The 20737-nt window shown below is 52.7% G+C and overlaps 1 protein-coding gene across 2 annotated transcripts in view; it reads left to right on the top strand.

Moving 5' to 3' along the window:
* Window positions 1–9092: 9092 nt before the first annotated feature.
* The window catches only part of AHCYL1 (adenosylhomocysteinase like 1), a gene marked incomplete at both ends in the record, with an annotated part of 32004 nt that continues 20359 nt past the window's right edge, over window positions 9093–20737 (top strand). Inside the window, one exon of one of the 2 annotated variants that reach the window (XM_081112206.1) lies at window positions 9093–9225. In XM_081112206.1, the coding sequence (XP_080968332.1) occupies window positions 9106–9225 (120 nt within the window). The remainder of the gene's footprint in view (window positions 9226–20737) is intronic. The other variant, XM_081112205.1, reaches the window with a different exon arrangement.

A 20737-nucleotide genomic window follows, 5' to 3' on the forward strand; every position in this document is an offset into this window, starting at 1 on the left:
AAGGGAGAGGGCGAGAGAGAGAGAAACATCAATGATGAGAGAGAAGCATTGATCGGCTGCCTCCTGCACAGCCCCTACAGGGGATTGAGCCTGCAAACCGGGCATGTGCCCTGACGGGGAATCGAGCCGTGACCTCCTGGTTCCTAGGTTGACGCTCAACCACTGAGCCGCGCGGGTCGGGCTCTGGGGGTTTTGTTTGCTTGTGAAATTCAATGAGCCAAAGGAGGAAGCCCTAATGATGATATGAAACTTCTCGCCGGCGTGGAAAAACAGAGAATATCGGCATTTCTTCCCCCTGAGTGACATGGGGCTGTTCCTTCCTCAGACGCAGCACCTCGAGGGACATTCGTGCGGCTCAGTGTCTTCCTCCTGGATCGCTGGCTGTCGGTTCTGGCGTCTTCTATGCCCTTCAGGGTGACCGGCTCCACTGGATCGGCCAGCTCCGCGGATAAGGGGCCTGACCTGGGCCAAGACAGATCCTGTGCCCTAACCGCTTTGGCTCAGTGGATAGAGCATCGGCCTGCGGACTCCAGGGTCCCGGGTTCGATTCCAGTCAAGGGCATGTACCTTGGTTGCGGGCACATCCCCAGTGTGGAGTGTGCAGGAGGCAGCTGATCGATGTTTCTCACTCTCTATCCCTCTCCCTTCCTCTCTGTAAAAAATCAATAAAATATATTTTTAAAAAAAGACAGATCCTGGCTCTGGCCCTGAGTCACTAACCACCCATCACTCACCTGAATCACTAATGTCCTCGGTAGCTCCCAGCAAGTCTCTTCAGCCTCTGTGCCTTCCTGCCCCGGTCTGCGGACCTGTAGGTCTGCGAACCTGTAGGTCTGCGAACCTGTAGGTCTGTGAACCTGTAGGTCTGCGAACCTGTAGGTCTGTGAACCTGTAGGTCTTTGCCCTGGGAGCCCTCGCCTGTCAGAAGTCTAGACGAGGTCCCTGGCGCCTTCGATGACTTATCCACGGGAAGAGTGAGTAGGTCACTATTTCCCCCTGTGCACCAGTCCAACCAGACGGCAGGAACGTTCCAGAACATGCTCGCACCTCCATGGTTTTGCTCTCGCTGTTCCCCTACAGTGAGTGGCCCTCGTTTCTGCCTCTTGACATCCTAATGGTCCTTTAAGCTTCAACAGTCACCACACTCCTCACGGCTGCCATCCTCCCCTGGGAAGCCGGCTCTCTCTCTTCTTCCACGGGCGGCCGTCACATGCCTTTGATGGAGGCAGCGATCAGGGGACACGTTGCAAGCTCCCTGGAGCCGCGGGCTGGGCCTCTTCATCTCTGCGTCCCCCACAGGACCCAGCCCAGGATTCGGCAAGTTCACGTGCAGCCCAGCGTTAGTGGGACTGAAAGTGGGCCCTGGGCCTCAGCTGGGATGGAGTCTCCTCAGGCCCTGCAGCCTGAGGCGGGTGCCGGGAGTGCTGGGCTGGGCGACTTCAGTGACTGGGACTCTCTACCCTCCTCCTCGCCCGGCCCCTCCCCCTCCCCCAGCCCCTCCAGGAGCAGGAAACACTGTGTACTCGGGACTCTCTTCCATCAGACTTGGGCCCCTGAGGACCCTAGCCCCACCCACTCCGTCCCTGGGTCCCTCCAAAGAGGGCAGAGGCCCAAGTGGTCTGCAGGAAAGGGTCAGAGGGGCCGTGGGAGGGGCCAGCACCCCAGCTCCTGGCCTCTGGCTTGCCCCCCTCCCCCCAGTCCCCTGTGCTTGCTCTGGTTCTAAACCATGGCACTGCCCCTTGGTCTGGGCGGTTTGGAGTATGGATGGGGCGTGAGCTCATGCTGCAGCCTGAGCCTCCCTCGCTGCTGCAGAACAGGACAGCGCTGAGGGTGGGGATGAGGGAGCTTAACTCTTTTCTGGGGGAAGAGGCCAGGCTGGGACGGGGTCAGGTGCTGGGAGCCTTCAGCCCTCGCCCGGCTGCCCGGGCAGAAGCCCTATGCGTCCTGGAGCAGAAGGGCGGTTCCAGGGTCGGACAGACAGGCAGGGGGACAGCCTCGGGAACCCAGGGTGGCACAGGGAGGCCTGGGAGGGTGAAATGGTTAATGGCTTGTTGAAAAACAAGGAGAGTCCCTCCTCCAGGGGCCCAGCTGGCTGCAAAGTCAGGAACAGAGGCTCCAGGGGTGATGCAATGGGACCCGCCCTGCACACCAGAGAGGGTGAGGAGGCGGCTCCGCCCAGCAGCCGCTGCACAGCCAGCAGCGGACCACTTGCCTCCAGCCCCCACGCCAGACGCAGGGCAGGGACTTGGGGGCAAAGTGGGCAAAACTGGCCACCCCAGACTCAGGAAGTTGCCGCTTCTGCCTGTCCCACTCCATGTAGCCCTGGTGGCTTTGCAGTCCACAGGGTGCCTCATCAGCGCAGCCAACCCCCACCTCTCCACTTCCAGGACCCGTTCCAGCCCCAGGCAGGTGGCAGGCAGGGGCAGAGAGGCCGGGCCTGTGAGAGGCAGACAGGTCTTGACGCACCTGATCCCGACACCTGGCACCTCCACTCTCCATTGTCTCGGCACAGGGTACCTGCCGGGATCACAGTGTCCCAGACACTTGCAAAGGACTCAGGGCTGTCCCAAGGGTGGGCAGGCTGATCCGAACTGGAGATGGGTGGTGTCCCCACCTCGGGGCCTGGCACAGTCTCAGGGGCCGGGAGAGGGTGCCATGTATTCCTGAGCAGGACTTTGCAGGGTGGGGGCCCAGGAGGGAGGAGGGAGAGCCCCTCTCTGAGAAGGCGTGAGGGGGCCCAGGCTTTGTGACAAAGTCCTGCCCCCGACTCGAAGCCGCACGAGGACAGGAGCGGTGTCTCTCTTGTTGACCGCAGGCTCCCCGGCGCCCAGCACGGCTCCTGGCAAGAGGCCTGCGCTGAATAAGTAACTGACCGCAGAGAGCGGGCGGGCTGAAGTCCAAGTCGGTTTGACAATTCCTGCAGTCCGCTGTTGGCCAGCCCCTCCACCCGCACACCCACACTCGCTCACCCACACACTCACAGGCACAGGAAAACACGCAATGTCGCACAGAGTCATCAGAAGAAGATTGCCTTGAATGGTTGTTTACAGTTACTGGATGCTTCTCAGCCTTCACTTGCTCGGGCTGCAGCGGGTACATCAGGATTTCTGGTGCAAACCAGCAAAAAGCATGCGGGATGCTCGAGGGGCTGCTGGACGCGAAGGGGCTGCTGGACGCGAAGTCGCCAGACGGGGCTAGGCCGGGGCCAGCTCATGCGAGGTGGGCAATTGCAGCCTCCTTTCCAAGGCAGGACTATCCCAGGTGAGCAAGCTCCACATCGGCACGGACAACCCCCTCCCTCCCTCCCTCCCGCCGCCAGCAGGGCTCAGCTTCCTGTCCAGGGAAGCAGGGCGCAGAGGGGACTCCAAATTCACAGCAGTCACCCCTCTCCCCTCCAGATTCTTTCACATCTTAGGAACCGACGTTCGCACAACACCTGCGACTGGTGCAAAGCTCCTTTCTGTTCATGATCGTGTTGGATGGATCATCACCAGCCCCAGAGGGAAAGCCGTCGCCCTGTTCTGCAGGGGGGGGTGGGGGGGGGCACAGGCCCAGAGCGGTCCCCGCTTCCAGCGGCCAAGTTGGTGGCAGAGTCAGGACTCAGATGCCCGGCTTCCCGCGCAGCATGCAGCCTCCCCGGCCTCCCCGTGAGTGAGCTGTTCTGGGCCCTGCACCTCCGGTCCCCTCACAGCCACCAAGTGCCTTCTCCCGGGACCCTGAGTACAGCCAGGACGAGTGGCCCCCCCAGTGCACATGTTGCTGCTTCTCTCTGCCAGGACCTGCGCGCTTTCCCTGAGAGCCATTCCCCTCTGACTCCCACCCCGACACACTGTTCACATCGCACTAAGTTGGAAACAACCAAAGAAAACGGTTAAGCAAACTCGCAGGGCAACACCAGCGAACACGCGGGACCAGCTGGCGGCTGGCAGGTAAGGGACCTCGCTCGGTGTGGGATGCTGTGTTTTGAAATATTGTGATTTGATTAAAGCAGAACACGAACCACATGCGCATCACAGGTGTGCCAAAGTGCGCGCCTGCAAGCTGGTAAGAGCCAGAAGTGCCCTGAGAGACGTAAAGAGATTGTTATCTACGCGGGGCTTTCTTTTCCTATAAAGATTAAGCTCAAAACAACCAGAAGCTGCAAAATAAACAAATGTGATCATAATAAGCAGAGGAGGAGGCGTCTGCCTCGGTCCCCAGAGGACCACCCATCTTCTGGAAAGGGCTGGAGTTGCAGGGCGCAGACGGGAGGGCGGGAGCCTGGAAGTGGGGAGTCGGGGAGCTGTGGGAAGGAGGAGGCAGGCCCACCCAGGGGAGCAGCGCCCAGAGCCGCAGAGGTGCAGCTGGGAGCATCGCCCCGGGGAGTCCCTGGGGGCCAGACAAGCAATGTGGATGGCGCCTCCCGGAGCTGTGCATCGTGGTGGTTCTAGGACACCTTGCATCTCAGAGGACCAACGCGGGACCCGCCTACAGGAGGGGGCGGCCTGCAGAGAGAGCACCGCCTTGCTCTGGGGATGCCAGCCTGCAGGGAGCAGGCGGGTGTGAAAGGCACCAACCGAGGCTCCCCTGGGACCCGGGGACAGTGCACTTCACAGACAGACCACACTCAAGGCGTCTCCGCTGACTCTTTATCTCCACGGGCCCTCCACCCTGCCCTGCTCCCCTCCCGTGCTCCCCGTCCTGGTGGCTGGCACCACCACTCACCATGGCTTCCCAGGCTGCGGGCCCTGGCCCTGGCCCTGCCTCCGGCTCTCGCTCCGCCCTGCTTCGCACCCTGTGCCACACCTGCACTGAGATATTCACAGTTCCTGGAAGATGCCAAGGTGTGTTGCTGTCCTGCCTTTTCCCATGCTCTTCCTTCCGCCCAGAATCCGTCTCTACCTTGGCCGGCTGCTTATCTGTCAAGAGTCAGCTTAAGCAGCGTCACCCTCCGTGAACCCTTTCTGCTCATCCCTTCCTCCCCGCCCCGCCCACCCCGCCTGCCCGCTGTGCCCAGGCAGACAGACAGCACCACCTCACTGGTCCACAGCCCCATACCCAGCACTGCTCCTGCACAGCCTCAGCATCTGATACATATTTTATGAAGTAAACAAACAAACAAACAAACAACAACAACAACAAAATGAATGTGGCCCAGCCGGAATGGCTCAGTGATTGAGCATCGACCTATGAACCAGGAGGTCAAGGTCTGATTCCTGGTCAGGGCGCATGCCTGGGTTGCGGGTCCCATCCCCAGTGTGGGGCATGCAGCAGGCAGCAGATCAATGATTCTCATCATTGATGGTTCTCTCTCTCCCGCTCCCTTCCTCTCTGAATCAATAATCCTATATAATAAAAGCCTAATATGCTAAGTGTCTGTTGGCAGGTCAGCCATTCAACCAATCAAAGTATACTATGCTAATGATATGCTAAGGCCACTCAACTACTCACTATGACGTGCACTGACCACTAGGGGGCAGACAGTCAACCGGTAAGTTAGCTTGCTGCTGGGGTCCGGCCGATTGGGACTGAGTGAGATGGGCCGGACGCACCCTGGAGCCCTCCGTGGTCCCTCCCGTGGTCTCTCCCCAGCTGGCCAACCTCCCATGTCCCTCCCCTGCCCCAATTGTGCACCGGTGGGGTCCCTTGGCCTGGCCTGTGACCACTCACAATCCGGGCTGAGAGACCCCCCCCCCCAGTGCACGAATTTTGTGCACTGGGCCTCTGGTAATAATAATAAAAAAAATATTACGAAGGGCTCTTTTGGGGGAGACAAAAGAGTGAATTTGATTAAGGAAACCAAACCCACGCGTGCTGCCACATTTCTGGTGACATTTCCCAAGTCACCTCTACCCTCAGGCTACTCCTTCCTAGAGTAGGGTCCCCTCTGGTCTCAAAGGCCTGCAGAGCACCCCCACCACACACACACACACACACACACACACACACACACACACCACAGGCCCACCGACCCTCCCGGGCCCCTGGCCTCTGATCCGTGTACAGCCCCTTCGCGGGCTGCGTGGGGTCATCCAGGAGTCGTGGCGGTGGGATGAGAGGCTTCTCACGGGTGTTATGTCATCCCGCTCCCAGGCTGGGCAAGCCCTTTGATCCCCGGCCCCCACGTGGCAGCGGGTGGCAGCCACCCATGTCCTCTCAGCAGGCTGGTTTCCAGGAATGCCCTTGGCCCTGGCCTGTGCCCCTCCCGCCTTCCAGTGAGCGCACTCCCCGTGGACGTCAGTGCCCAGCCTCCCCTGGGCCCGGCGCTCCCGCTCAGGAAAGTGGAGTCGAACCTGCTGGCCACCTTCTTGGCTCAGACTGTGAAGGCGCTGCTTCTGCGAGGCTGGCCCCGTCTCCCGTCCCCAGCGGCAGCCTCACTGTGGGCCTGGGGCTGGGGAAACCCGGCACTGGGTTCAGGGGTGAAAGAGAGGCTGGGTCTCGCTGTCTGAATGCTAACCTCTCTGACAATGAGAATTTAAAAAATATATATATCTTTACTGATTTCAGAGAGGAAGGGAGAGGGAGAGAGAGAGAGAGAGACATCAATGATGAGAGAATCATTCATTGATCGGCTGCCTCTTACAGGCCCCCACTGGGATTTGAGCCCTCAACCCGGGCATGTACCTTGACAGGGAATCGAACCCTGACCTCTTGGTTCATGGGTCGATGCTCAACCATTGGGCCACGCTGCCCAGGTGACAATGGGAATTTAAAAAATCAAATCCAAAGGGCAGGCTCACGGATGCATTTATTTATTTTCTGAAATAAGCTAACTTAAGCTGCGTGCTTTCCTCTTTAAAGGATGTGGAGTTTTGCCTCTATTCCAGCTGGCTCTACCTCTGCTCTCTGGCCTCTGACGACAGTCCAGGCAAACGCACGGAAGGAAAGCTACTTCGGGCCGCACGCCAGTGTCCTGAGTGGGCAGGTGTGGCTCCTGGCCCCAGGCGGGAGGTGAGGGGAAAGGTGCATGGATCTGGCATGCTGGTCCCCCCCCCCCCCGCCCCCGTCCCTTCTGCTAGGGAACAGCCCTGAGAGGGAAGTCCAGGGGCTTGAAGGAGCGGCCAGAGGAGAGAATCTAGCGGTTCACGACCAGGATGCGCAGAAGCGTGCATCCTGCCAGGCACTTCCGCGGGCCAGGTGGCTTCAAACAGAGGCCTCCTGGGGCTGGGTGGTGGGAACTCCGGCTTCTCTGACTAAGACTTCTGGGGCCCAGAGGCAAGTATTTCACACTCTTCCCAACCTTGAACATAAACCAGTGGGGAAAGGGTCGCTTCAAACCACAGCTTCTCTCTGGAAAGAGAGACCTAGTGAGATTCTGGATATAAAAAGGTGGACTTGCGGGGCAGAGTGTGTGTGTGTGTGTGTGTGTGTGTGTCTTGGTGGGGGGGGGGCAGTGATTTAGGTAAAAACAATGGAAAGACTTGAACTCAGCACAGGAGAGAGGAAACTGGCTTCCCAGAGTTGATCAAGGAAGGGAGGTGGGGTGGAGGGTGGGAAGGGTGTACCAGGGATGAGTTAGGTGGGACGCAGCGGGCCAGGGAGCTTCATGGCGTGGTGTGCCCAATGAGAAATCCCAGGTGACTGGAGAGCCAAAATAACTTTTCAGAACATTTCAGAAATGTGACTTTAAATTGTTTGCTGTGTGATGTAATCCCTCCCCTGTGGCCAACAAATTTTCATTAAAAGTTCTGCTCCATGTTACAGCACTATTTTTGTAGTTGTTTTGGAATCGGGGTGGGGGCTGGAAGGAACAGGGGCTGTGTTCCCTACGCGAATGGATGGCAGGAACTAAAGAAACAGCCACAAGACCAGAATGCTGAACAAGGCTTCGACGAGGCAGAACACTAGAGCCAGAGGTAACCACGAACTCAAAGTCCCCCCGGCCACTCACAGAAATCCTGGGAGGGCATTGGACTTCCCACAGGACAGGGGAGTTCGAGCCAATGTCATCTGAATCTCAAAGGACACGCTACCTCAGCTGACATGAGGTTGCAAATAGGCTTTGCCTTGCCAGCTGGACTCAGCCTTGCAAAACACAGACTGTATCACTAGGGCCTTTGCTATCCAGGGCGAGAGTGGGGACGGCACATAGTAGGGCCCAGTAAAAGCATGTGAATGGTCCATGGACGCCCTGGGTGCCTCACTGAGAACTGGCAGAGTTTAATATTTGGGGTGGGAGGGAGGCAGTGACACTGAAGCAGGAAAGCCATTCAGTCTGGAAACTTCTCCCCCTGCCTCCATCGTCTGACCCGTTAGCCAGCCCTTCCCAGTGGCTAGGTAACATCAGCTCTGTGGCCTGGGGGTCTGTAAACAGGCAAGGCCCAGGGGAGACGGTGGTGGAGGAGGTCACAAGGTTGTGCGGAAATCACAGTGCTCTGCGTCTGCCCCCCCCCCCCTATAGATCCAGGGGGGTAAACACTGCCCCTTGGTTCGGGACTTCGGGTCCAAAGGTCCTGGCACGGGGGCACTGAATGAGTGAGTTGTCTTGGGCCGCAGATGTTTCCTAGGACCAGCTGCAGGATGTGTCGCGTGGGGCTCTGGTCTTTGCTCCCCAGCATCCCCCTTATGCTGTTCGGAGGCCTGGCCTGGAACCCCACATCCCAAAGACCCCCCCAGTTCTGCGGCTTCCCTGCGGGAACCACGCGCGGCTCGCAGGGCTGATGGCGCCACCTGGCGGCGCAGAGGGTCCGATTCACCCTGCGAGCTGGGAAGCCGAGAGGGAGGCTGCGGCGGCCCGGCCCAGCGTGGTGACGTCAAGACCGAGCGCCTTTTCGCCCCGCCCCTCGCCCCGCCCCGGAGCTGCCAGTACCCGACGTGGCGTCACCGCCCTCTACCCTTACTTTGCGTGCGTGTGTGCGTGCGGCGGAGGTGGCGGCGCGGGCCAGTCGGAGCTCCGCGCTGCTGCTCTTGGGGCTCCTGTCTCTGCCGTCGCGGTCCCGCTGCCTCGGACGGCCCAGCGGACCCGGCGCCCGCCCCAGCTCCTCGGCCCCGGACGCGGCTCTGCGCGGGCCCGGCGGGAGGGTGGGCGAGCGCGTGTCGGAGGGCGCCGCGCGGGCGGGCGGGCGAGCGCTCGGGAGCGGGCGAGGCGGGGGCGGCGGGGCAGCAGCGGGCCCGGCCGGCCGGGGAATGTCGATGCCTGACGCGATGCCGCTGCCCGGGGTCGGGGAGGAGCGGAAGCAAGCCAAGGAGATCGAGGACGCCGAGAAGTACTCCTTCATGGCCACCGTCACCAAGGCGCCCAAGAAGGTGCGGGGGCTCGGGTGGCGGCGGGGCCCGGGCCCGGGCCTCGCGGGAGGGGCGCGAGCGGGCCCCGCGCTCCAGCCGGTCCGCGACTCCGGGGCTGAGGTTGGAGGGGATCGCGACGGCCGAGAGGGTGGCGGGGTGGCGTGGGGGCCGCCCCAGGCTCGTCCCGGGCTGGCCAGGCCGCCCCTGACCTCCCTTTCCTTTGTCCCCGGGCCCTGGTCCTCCGGGATCTTTCTGAAACGCGCCCCCGGCCTTTCCCGGATGAAGGGCCTCGGAGACCGGAGTGCGAGGGAGGTGAAGCCACTGGCCGGCCCCGGGGGTGGGAGTGCACGGGAAGCCTCCCCGCAGGTGAGTGGGTGAGCCAGGTGGCGCGCGCCGGGAGCACAGCTGCGTGCTCGCTGCGAGGCGAGGAGCCCCACGCGCGCGGGGCCAGCCAGCTCTTGTGCAGGTGGAAGCGATGCGGGAGGGCAGCGTGAGGTTGAAGAGCAAACGGTGCTTTACACCCCCTTCGCTGGTCCAGCTCTTCCGCGCACGTGAGAAAGGAGCACGGGGAGGTGGGTGACAGCAGACACCGTCTCGGGCACACGCTGATCGCCGAGTCATGCGAACAGACGATCCCTTAGGCGTCCCTGGAGAAGGGAGCTGGGGCCGGTCGGCCGGGTGGGGGAGTGGGGGAGGCACGATTGCTCCTGCCTGACAAGTTTCGTGTGTTGTGCTGCGGCTTGAGCCCAGAGGCTGTCCTGCTAACCCTCTTGCCCCGGAAGGTGAAACGGCAGCCTTTGCGGCTCTCGGTGTAACGAGCTCCAGGATCCCTCGCGCTTCCCGAGCACTTGCTGCCAACCACATCCTGACTTTCCACATACCCGGCGCCCGGCTAACAGGAGACTGCAGGCCCCGGGGGCAGCCGGGTAAACATTCCCCACCGGTGTCTGCACGGCGTCCAGGCCGCCCGGGGCCTGCAGGGTTCCACGGGCGCAGCGCTTGTGTAAGCTGACCGCCCGACCTGCAGGCTGGGCTCCCAGGGGTAGTTAGTTACAGGCTTGAGGCTCCTCCACCTGAACTGGTTACGCCGTCAGTCCTTTTCTTTTTTCTTTTTGGTAAGGAATTAATCTAGCACTCCAGAAATCAAACGCAAGGTTGAAAAGACAGTTCAGTGTTGTGTGCTTTAGCTCCATTCCCCCCACGAATTGAAAATCTTACAGTAGAATGCCTCTTAGAAGGTTGGGGAAGATCTCTTGGCTCTAAGGAGCCCGATGAGCCTTTTTAGTGCTCTGGGTTCAGCTGACTGCTTGCCTGGGGCAGTTTGAGGCAGTCACAGCCCTGCTGAGCAGGATGCTTAAGGATAGCACCTCTGACCAGTGAAGGGAGAGCCCTGGTACCCTAACTCCCCAACAGACTGCTTCCTCTCCCGGCCAGCCTGTCTTTTGTCTCCACATTAGGCGCCTCTCTTCGTTCTTGCCCTTATTTTATCAAGCCTTTATTCCTGAAAGTACCACTAGTAATAAGGCAAAGTTTATATCGTAGATTGTAGATCGTAAACTGCATAAAGGCAGGGACTCTTGTGCACCATCGAACGCTCTGTGCGTGGCTCTGTCCCTAGCATATACCAGTCGTAGGTACTCAGTATTAATTGCCCACCTGGCTAATGGGTACTCCAGATGTCTGCATGGCTGCCTACCAGGAGTAAATGCCCCTTCTCCCCTTTTCTTCCCTGGAGGAATATTGCTAATGTGTATTATTGTCAGGCCAAGTGCTAATGACTTTAAAGACTCATTCCATTAGCTGACAGAAGCAGCCTGGGCCAGGAACGTGGGAAGACCCCGTGTGAATTTCCATTTGCTGGTAAATGTATCCCCCTGTTTCTTATTAATCTTGCTCTCTCTGAGCTTTATTGTGTAGCACTTACACAGCACGATATTAACGTGCTTTATGATAACTAATTACCCTTCCGCTAGTGACTATAAAAGGCATTTATTTAGTTCATGAGTTGGTTGAGAACTAGTCAAGGTCACGTAGCAGCAAGTCCTAGGTGATCGTTTTTTCAGAATGGCAGCCGAAGTGGACAGTATGACGCAACGCGCTTTTGTGCCTCTGCCATGTGTGGATACTGTGAGAAAGTGTGAGAAAATAAGAGAGAAATGTAGAATGGTGTGAGAAAAAGGCCTCTTCAGAGGGTGCTGTCGTTCACCTGTGTGGATTCCGATGTGGCTCTAGACCAAGTATTTTGGATCATTCCAAGCCCCGAGGCCCCTTGGGAAATGAGGACATTTTTGGTGCCAGTCAGAGGCTGTAGGTTATTTCAGGGTGACCTTGCTGGTGCTCAGGTCAGATTCCAGTATAACTGGTGAAGTTTTATTCACTTTATTTGAGGTAGAGTGGATGTCCATCAATTAAAAGCATAGGTATTGAGATGCTTCTACTATAATCATTCAGTTTTATATGCCTTGGGCCTCCCACAGTGCTGTGTAGATAATAGGACTTGGTTTGATTCTTGACCTGGGTGTCAAGAAGCCAACTAAATGTCTACCACCTTAAGCAAGTGAGCTCTGTGCCTCAGCTTCCTTATCGGCCAAGTAAGTGCTTTTTGTTTGCAGCAGGGGGAAATAGGCACAGGTTGGAACCAAGCAAAAGTGGGTTTTTGTTTGATTTTTTAAAGAAGTCTATTGGGGGGCAGGAGTGGGGTGGAGGGGGTCAGTGGGGAACAAAGGGGAACATTTGTAATACTTGCAACAATAAAGATTTTTTAAAAGTTTTGCCCTGGTCGGTTTGGCTCACTGGATAGAGCATCAGCCTGCGGACTCAAGGGTCCCAGGTTCGATTCCGGCCAAGGGCATGTACCTTGGTTGCGGGCACACACCCAGTAGGGAGCGTGCAGGAGGTGGCTGATCGATGTTTCTCTCTCATCGATGTTTCTGACTATCTCTCTCCCTTCCTCTCTGTGAAAAATCAATAATATATATATATATATATATATATATATATAATATATATATATATAAAGTCTGTTATTATGTTACTCTCCCTCTTTTAGTGAGCATTTGAGCTGCTTATACAGGACTCCTACAATATAGAAAGGAAGTCAAAATAGAAATTAGCAAAAATATTGTTTACCCTGAGGGCTAAGATGGTTGGGGAGGCTGAGCATCACATGTAACTCAGAGCTTCCTGGGAGCCCAGGGATAAAAGGAATCCCAGAGTTACAGTCTTCCTGGCAGACATAGGAAATAATACATACCAATTCCTGAGGAAGACAACTTGTGCTGACACTTAGTTCCAAAGGAGATTTTTGTAGGACATTATTAATAGCTATAGTATGATTCAGTAGTAAGGCTTGTTCACGATGTCACTGGTGATTTCAGATGGTATAACCAGGAAATTTTGGGTGAGAAAGGAGTCCTTTAGTTGTGCTGAATAGTGTGAGGAAACGGCCTCTTCAAAGGGTGCTGCCCTTAACCCATGAGGATTCCGATGTGGCTCTAGACCAAGTGATTTTGGATCATTCCAAGCCCTGAGGCCCCTCAGGAAATGAGGACATTTCTGGTGCTAGTCAGAGGCTGTAGGTCACTTCAGGGTGACCTTGATCGTCCTCAGATCAGATTCTAGTGTAACCGGTGAAGTTTTAAACACTTTGGGAAAGAGTGGATGTCCATCAAAAAGCATAGGTATTGAGATTCTTCAACAATAATCACAACTAAAGAGGATCCTTGTTTAATATTGGCAGTTATCAGTCACACCAAACAAGTCAGCTGGTGGCCCATAATCACTGGGTGTTTATCCTTCTGTTTCTGCTACTTTGTGTTGCAGAGGTAATGGCACTTCTTGGGCCTTTGGAAATTGACATTGTATCAAGTCGATCCCCTCCCCAATAGGGGAAGCCCAGATCTCCAGCTTGTTGATGAAACTAAAATAGTCATGTTTCTCTGAAAGGCCTAGCAGGAGGCTTGCTCTTCTCTGCACTTCTGAACATTTGGAGGGACTCCGGGGTGACACGTCAGGCACTTGCCCTAGGAGTTTTGCAGTCAGACTTTACCAAACACTACAAGAGGGGCAAGAAGAGAAAGAACACAAAAGAAGTTACTTTTGCTGGTAGGATACTCTCTTTTTGAATAAAGCAGATATATCAAAGGAGTCAGCTGAACCTAGAAACATACCAGGTAGAACCCCAGTGAGTACTGCTTAGATGTTAACCTATTCGGTGGAATCTTAGTACAGCTTTACAGCATTTACAGCACTTCGAGTCACTGAGAAGAGGTTTAATAGGTGACATCTATCTTCTCCAGACATCATTAGTACCTCTTGTTCTCTTTCATGGCAGGCTCTCAACAGGCATCAGATGTGTACTAGTAGGAAGATCCGATCTTGTTTAGATTTCTCCACAGATACGGATCACCTCTCTTTTTCTTGATTCTGTTTAGTTAGTTCAACACTAGTTTCCGTTATCACTTCGTTCTACGTTCATTAAACTTTTAGCTTGTGGCAAGTTTACAAATGTGGACCATTGGTTTTATCAGGAGGATATAGTTTGAGATCCAGTGTGTGTTAGCCAATGTAATATTCTTCAACGTGTTCATGAAGTTTTTAATGTATTTTGATACATACAGTGTAATTCTTTAGTTGTCTGTGACACCGAATAAGTTTACTTTGTTACTTCATGTAGTTATGATCTGTAAACAAGTATTTTAGTGCTTTCTTGAACCTGTTATATAAAGGAACTGGCCAGTAAAGGAGAGTCATTTATACCAATCTTTCTCAAATTTGGGAATCTGAATATTAGAATTTTATTAAGAAGGGCCACCCTTATTTTTCTGGGTATAATATTCAGAGCATGTCTTAGTTAGGTGGGTCAGAAGCATCCCCTCATGTATGAAGAATGATATATTTGCACTGACCAGAGTTTTTTCCCACCCTGAAATCTGAGAACCCAAATTTAAGGACAAATTCTTACCACAAGTCTTCCTTCCAACTCTTATCAACACTATCAGTGCCTTGCATATGGTAGCAGTTAAAGTTTCATATAGAATTGTGGTCACTTTTCCTCTTCTGATTCCATATTTCCCTTTGACTCATTCAGGAAGTTCTCTTGCTCTCCCACTGTCGCTTGCCTGTTACATGAAACGTGTTGAACTTTCCATTTTTTGTTCTAAAACTGAGGAGTAAGTCAAGCACTTGACTTTTGGAGTCAGGTTTACCTTCAGTCTCTACCATCTACTAGACTTGGAACTTTGGACCAGTGACTTAAGCTTCTGAGCCTCATTTTCTTTCTGTCATTTTTTTCTTTTCTTTTTTTCTTTATCTGTAAATGACTTTATTTCAGTCTCATTCTTGAGAGATAGTTTTGTTAGGTACACAATTTTAGGTTGACATTTATTTTTCTCAACACTTTGAAGGTATGCTTCCATTACCTCCTGGCCTAAATGATCACTAAATAAAAGTCAGTTGTCTTTCTAATTACTTATCTGCAGGTGATCTGTCCCCTATCCCCCTTTTTTAAAGCTACTTTTAAGGTTTTTTGGGTTTGTTTTTTTTTCACAACTGCATATGACTGTGGTCAAGGGCATGGACTTTGAGCCTCCATTTTTCTGTCTGTAAAATGGGGAATAGTGATAGCACTACAGGATTGTCAAGGGGAATAGCATTTAGTAAATCTCAGTATATTTACTCTTTTATAACTAGGGTGACCGTATATCCTGGTTGCCTGGTACAGTTCTGGTTTATGCCTCTTATCCCAGCATGGTCTTCAATGAGTACCTTCTTCCACTAGTTTATTTGAAATATTCTTAAAGAGCTAAAACAAAGCTGTTTCCATTGGGATATCTATTGGGAAAATTTTCCCTGACAAAAATGTTATTTTATGTGGAGCTGCCACCTACTGAGCACTAGAGTAGTTGTTGATTTCCAGGAGGCGGATAGACAATGGGAGAACTTAGAGCTTGTGATGGAAATGGGATCCGAGCTACCCAACCACTGTGTAGAATGTGGGTGTCTGTCAGGCGTTGGGCTAGCTGAGTCCAGGAATCTGTTTCTTCAGTCTGCAGTAGTGTGGGAATCTTCCCACACTAGAATCCCAGAATTACTGAAACCATTGCGAAGACTCCTCTGAGCTATGACTATATCTTCTTATGTAATCACCTCAGATTTCATCTCTGCCTGCACAGCCCCCCTCCAGGCGCCGTTTCTCTGCTCCAGACAGCCTGCTCTCATTGTGCGTAACCGAGTTTCTCCTGCAGAAATGCGTGGCCTTTGCTCCACAGCAGTTACACAGCCAGGGTGGAGGACACTCAGACAGGTTTCATTTTTGTTCTTAATATCTGTTCGTTTTTTCTAGAGGATTCAGCCCAGTGTCTAAAGTTCAGAATGTATATAATGATTGGCACTGTTGAACAGTATACAATGGGACTTAATCATTTACTGCTCGAACAGGGCACAAAGTCAAAAAGCTTAATGAACTGGTAAAAGGTAGTATTTGGTGTCCTGGGGTAGAATGGAAAGAATGTTGACAGAACCACACATCTAGGACTGTCCAAGCATGTTCCTGCTTTCTTTTTAAATTAAAGTATAGGTGACATACAGTGTTATATTAGTTTCAGGTGTACAACATAGATCTGACATTTATATACCTTACAAAGTGATCACAAGTCTAGTAACCATCTGTCACTGTACAAAGTTATATTATTGACTGTTTTCTCTGTGCTGTACATGACATCCTTGTGACTTATTTATTTCATAACTGTACCTCTCAATCCCCTTCACCTTTCTTGTCCATCCCACCCCCCACTCTCACCTCACCCCTGGCAACCATCAGTTCGTTCTCTGTATCTATGAATGTTTCTGTGTTTGATTCCACACATAAGGGATATCACATGCTATTTGTCTTTCTTAGTAATGTGCCTTAGTAATGTGTCCCATATTCAACCTGTAGGACTGAATGGCCTTAACCCGTTCTCCCTGACCAGTTCACTTCTTTAAAATGGACACCTGTGTCAGCTGTGTGCTAGACAGAGGCTTAAACAGGAGGGGCTGGGACTGCTCCCCTCCATGCTGCTCATCTTGGACCTGTCACAGGTTTAGTTCTTGACAATCTGAAGAACTGCCCAGCCAGAGCCAGCCCTGTGGATACATTCTCTTCTCCTGAACCTGCATGTGTGCAGTGACGTCAGTGGGATCCCACGGTGCTGTGTGCTCGGGGCTAAGGGAAAGGCTCCCGTGCTGCTCCACGTGGTGTGCTGCTCCACGTGGTGCGCAGCTCTGAGCTGGACGTGATTTGGTGAGCGGCAGGATGCAGGGGCTGCGGCCTGGAGGGGATGAGTGGAACCATGTTTCATATCACTGTGCTCTGAGTAATGTCAGGGTTTGGAGAATGTTTAATAAATGTCTCCCACTCTCCTAGTCTTTGATTGATTGTATTAAGGTGAACGTTGGGACACACGTTTCCATGGACCTAATGGGAAGTACTTTATCCTTTTCCCACAGGACTGATCTGAGCTCAAGTCAAAGTTGTTGGGCTGTGACCTGTTCCCATGAATGATCTTAGGATCCTGAACTCAAAAAGGGACCCTTCAAGGAAGCTGTAGGACAGATTCTGCTCTGCCCTCTTTGACCATACCTTGCACATACGTGTAGTGTGCAGTGCCTGCACACATACTGATGGTGCTTGTTTATTGAGTAGAATACTGTGACATGATTATCCCCAGGAGAAAGTGAGTTGGACTTCCTTGGTGGCTTTGGCTTACTTTCCCCTTCAGTTGGCGGTTTTTCTTATTTAGACCTCCCAAATGGATAATAATGGAGAGCCAGGAGCTGCCGATGAGAAATGGATGGGAATTTTCAACATCTGAGTGGATCCCTATATCCCGCCAGAACTACCTTAACATGTGAGGTGGGAAGGAAGCTTGAGAATACGTGGCCCCAGCTTCTTAGCTCAGTAGCATGAGGACCACAGGGCAGGAGGCCAGAAGCTTAGGGGGATCCTTAGACATCATGGAAAAGGTAACTTGAAATTTCCATCCAGTTTTAAATCCTTGGCATTAGGGACTCTGCCCAAAGTTGAAACTGGAAGTCTGATTTTCAGATGCTCTTGATTAAAAAATAGAGGCTTGCCCTTAGGGTGCTTGGGATTTGGGACCAGTGGTGCGTTGAACAGTTCCATTTTGGAATGCATGCTGAGTCCTGGAAGTAATAAACAACAGCTCTGCCCGGCCGTGTTGAGCAAACTTCTGATCCTTCTCATTCTGCAGCCCCGGCTGCCCTTCTGAACCAAAGGCTGAGCTGAATGTTCAAAAGCTGTATATGCCCTTGTCTTTGAAATACACCTTCTTCAGACCTGCAGTCTTCTGGGAACTGGGCCAGTGCTCGTCCTAACCAGGAACTCAGACTCTAGTTGGCACCGAGGATTTTGTGTGTGACTTTTCCCCAGAGTATGTGACCTCGGCAGGATTCAGGGGAAAGGGAGACCTTCGGAATTTTGCAGCTTTGGAAATAGAAACAGGTGCTTTATGGAGAGGGCAGGCGTGTTCATTTGTTCTGGTAACTAATTCAGTTTCCTGTGGGTGGCCAGGTGGTCTCCACCTTCCAGTTCAGTGCTTGAGTTTTTCGTGCCCAGACTTCTTAGGAAGCAAGACACGAAGGTTCCCAATGTTCCGTTCTTGTGGCGAGCCGCCCAGCTGGCTTGTCGTGCTGGATTAGATGAATTGTGAATGTCAATTACACTGATCAATACAGTGGCCTTGGTAACAGACTTGTAGCTGCTCTAGAATCTGTTTACTTCACATTTGTAGCAGAAAAGAGACCAAGCTGGTTGGGAACATGATGTTCTGAGTGTAATAAGCTGTATTGTGAACCCAAGGAAAACGCGTGCTGGGGCCACTGACCCTGTTGCTCCCCTTCCCCGGGATTTGCCAGGGGGACGCCTTACTCCGGGTGCTTCCGTTCTCATGTGCCAGTTGAGGATGAATTGAGGTTGGCAAAGGCTTGGCTTTTAGCGAGATGGGCTTCCGAACCATGAAGGTTAGAAGGGAAGCCTCCATGATGGGAGGCACCTCAGTTCTCTGCCTAGTTTGTAATTGGGAGTGGAGAGTTGATGAAATTCGTTTCAGCCCTTGCATTCAGGGGCAGGAACCCCTCCGGTCTGGGGAGTAGAGGGTTCAGAATTCTGCACATTCCTTTCCGACTCCACAAGGAGGGGGTTAGCTGAGTGCTGGGCATGTGTGGAATGAGAGCACCTCGCCAATTTTTACTGAGTTGGACTAGGCCATTGTGAAAAGAGTCCCTTCCTCACACAAGCTCCGTCCTGCTCTCCTGAACCTGCGGATCCCTCTGGTAGACTGTCCGTACCTGGCAGGCGGAGGTGTTGCTAAAGGCAGATTCTCTCCTTCCTTTGCCTTATTTTATCTCAGAACGAGATGTAGTTACCCCTTTGTTCCCTGCACCCCTTGAGTCTCTTTCTCGAGAGCCTGGTAAACTGGGGTGCTGGAGTTTGCTTTTCCAGATCCTGCTGAGATTGTCCCAGATCAGTACTTCTTGTGGAGTGGGCAGGAATGGACGCTATCAGTCGTCTAGGGAACTTTTTCAGAATATGTGTGACCAGGGCGCTGACCCAGACCTACTTCTCAGGATGGGGAGGGGTTGAGGGTAAGGGGCAGGTAGAGGATGGTACATGCATTTTAGAACAGCTCGAATCTGACGAGCCCAGGTTTAGAACCACTCTTCTAGATCGTGTAGCAAGGCTGGCCAAAATAGTTATGAAATCTGACATTGGCAAGGCAATGCACCTACCACCTATCTTGGATGACTTTGGCCTTGAGGAAAAGTCTTGTCTCGTGCGAGAGGTCCTGAAAATAACCTATACTTAGTCTTTCTTCTTTTCCAAGGTGTTCAGAGTGAGCTGTGACCAGAAGTCACGCTGCCGTGTCCCAGCCTGTGATGGGCACTTAGAGCACATCAGTGAGCAGGACAGTGATTCACATCCTGTGCGGCTCACATTCCTCTGAGGTTATTATTTGGCTCCCGTAAGTCAGGGTAGCAGTTGTTAATCATTTGGGGTTTGGAGCTCTATCAGAGCTGTTTGCCTTCCAGAAATATGTGCATATATATGACAGTCTGCGTATAAAGGGGAGTTGGCAGCCTGAAGCCCATCCAGGGACCCCAGCTGAAACCTAGAATGCTTGCCTGGGAGTGAAAATGCGGTGATTGGCTTAAAGCCAGGCCAGGGCTTGGGTGCTCAGGACTGTAAGCTCCTAGCCAGACCGGCGTGTAGTTTCTTCACCTTACAGCCCAGGGAATTTGCAGAGATCCTGATGTGTCTCTAGAAAAAGTAAGTAAAAGAATGGCTAGGCCTCCACTAAACCAATGGCATTTCTTAAGTCTGTGTTCTCTTTGAAATGCTAAGAATGATTTTGACTCCCTGTCCCCATTCCCTACTTCCAGTTTCTGGTTGGCTGAGCGTTTTGGACTCAGTGGATTAAAAATCAGGTCAGAATATGAGGATCTCCTTAACATGATCATTTATATTATGAATTCCTGGACTAATAGGAATAGTAAAATTATACAGATCAGCAGAGGGCATTTTAATGAAATTCTGGCTTCAAAATAGAAGGTCACAGAAGGAGTTGATTGAGGTGCTGAGGAAAAGTCAAAAAGTAAAGACTAGAGAAGGATGATTGGGAAAAAAGGAGGGCAGGCCTCAGAAAACAGGTAGCCAGGAGGCAGGTTCCTTAAGCCAAAGTGAGTGGATTTGAGACCCAGACCAAACATATATATATATTTCTTTTTAGTCCTGTCACTGTTGCTTTATTATCAAATAGAAAAGATAAATAGGGGAGGGCTTTCTAGATACCAATTTTAATGTCTCTCTTCGGGGAAAGGTTGGTGTTTGACCTGAATGAATGACCAAACCCTGCCTCCGGGTTAGGACCGTGTGTGACATGTACCACAGAAGCATGAATGAAATGCGGTTTGGGGCACTGTGAGAAAGAATTCTGTGGAACAGATCCGGCCAGGTTTAGAGGTTGGAGCACAGCAGGCATGCCGGGTCCTGTGGCAGTCCTTCCTTTGCCTCCCAGGAATCGGACCTTTCGTGTAAGGAGTGGTCTTTACAGGGCTATTCCTGTTCCTCTGCCTCAGGCCTAAGGCGAGCTTTCCACACCCCACGGAGGGATTGCTAAGTAAGCGCAGTATTCAGGGTCTTTCTCAGAGGCCCCACAGGGCTCCAGAAACTGCTACTGCTCGCCAGCATCAGCGTATGGAAAATTGTTCTGCTATGAAACTCCCAAGCTGCTGTTCTATAAGGGCACCTCATTCTTTGCTCAGTGGTGCATTAAAGCCAAGGCCACCTAATCTACAGGAAATAATCACACCCCGTTATCTTTATTTTTTGTTTTTGTTTTTGTTTTTAAAGAAGCCCTTTAACCTGATCAAACTTCTGATCAGCTTTAAGTAAAAGTCCTAATTTACTGGTGGTTTTACTTGTTTATTTTATATCAAGATTTAAGCAGAAATGGTTTGAAGATACATAGATCAG

Source organism: Myotis nattereri (assembly GCF_964212035.1).
Source record: "Myotis nattereri genome assembly, chromosome: 18".
Lineage (NCBI taxonomy): Eukaryota > Metazoa > Chordata > Mammalia > Chiroptera > Vespertilionidae > Myotis > Myotis nattereri.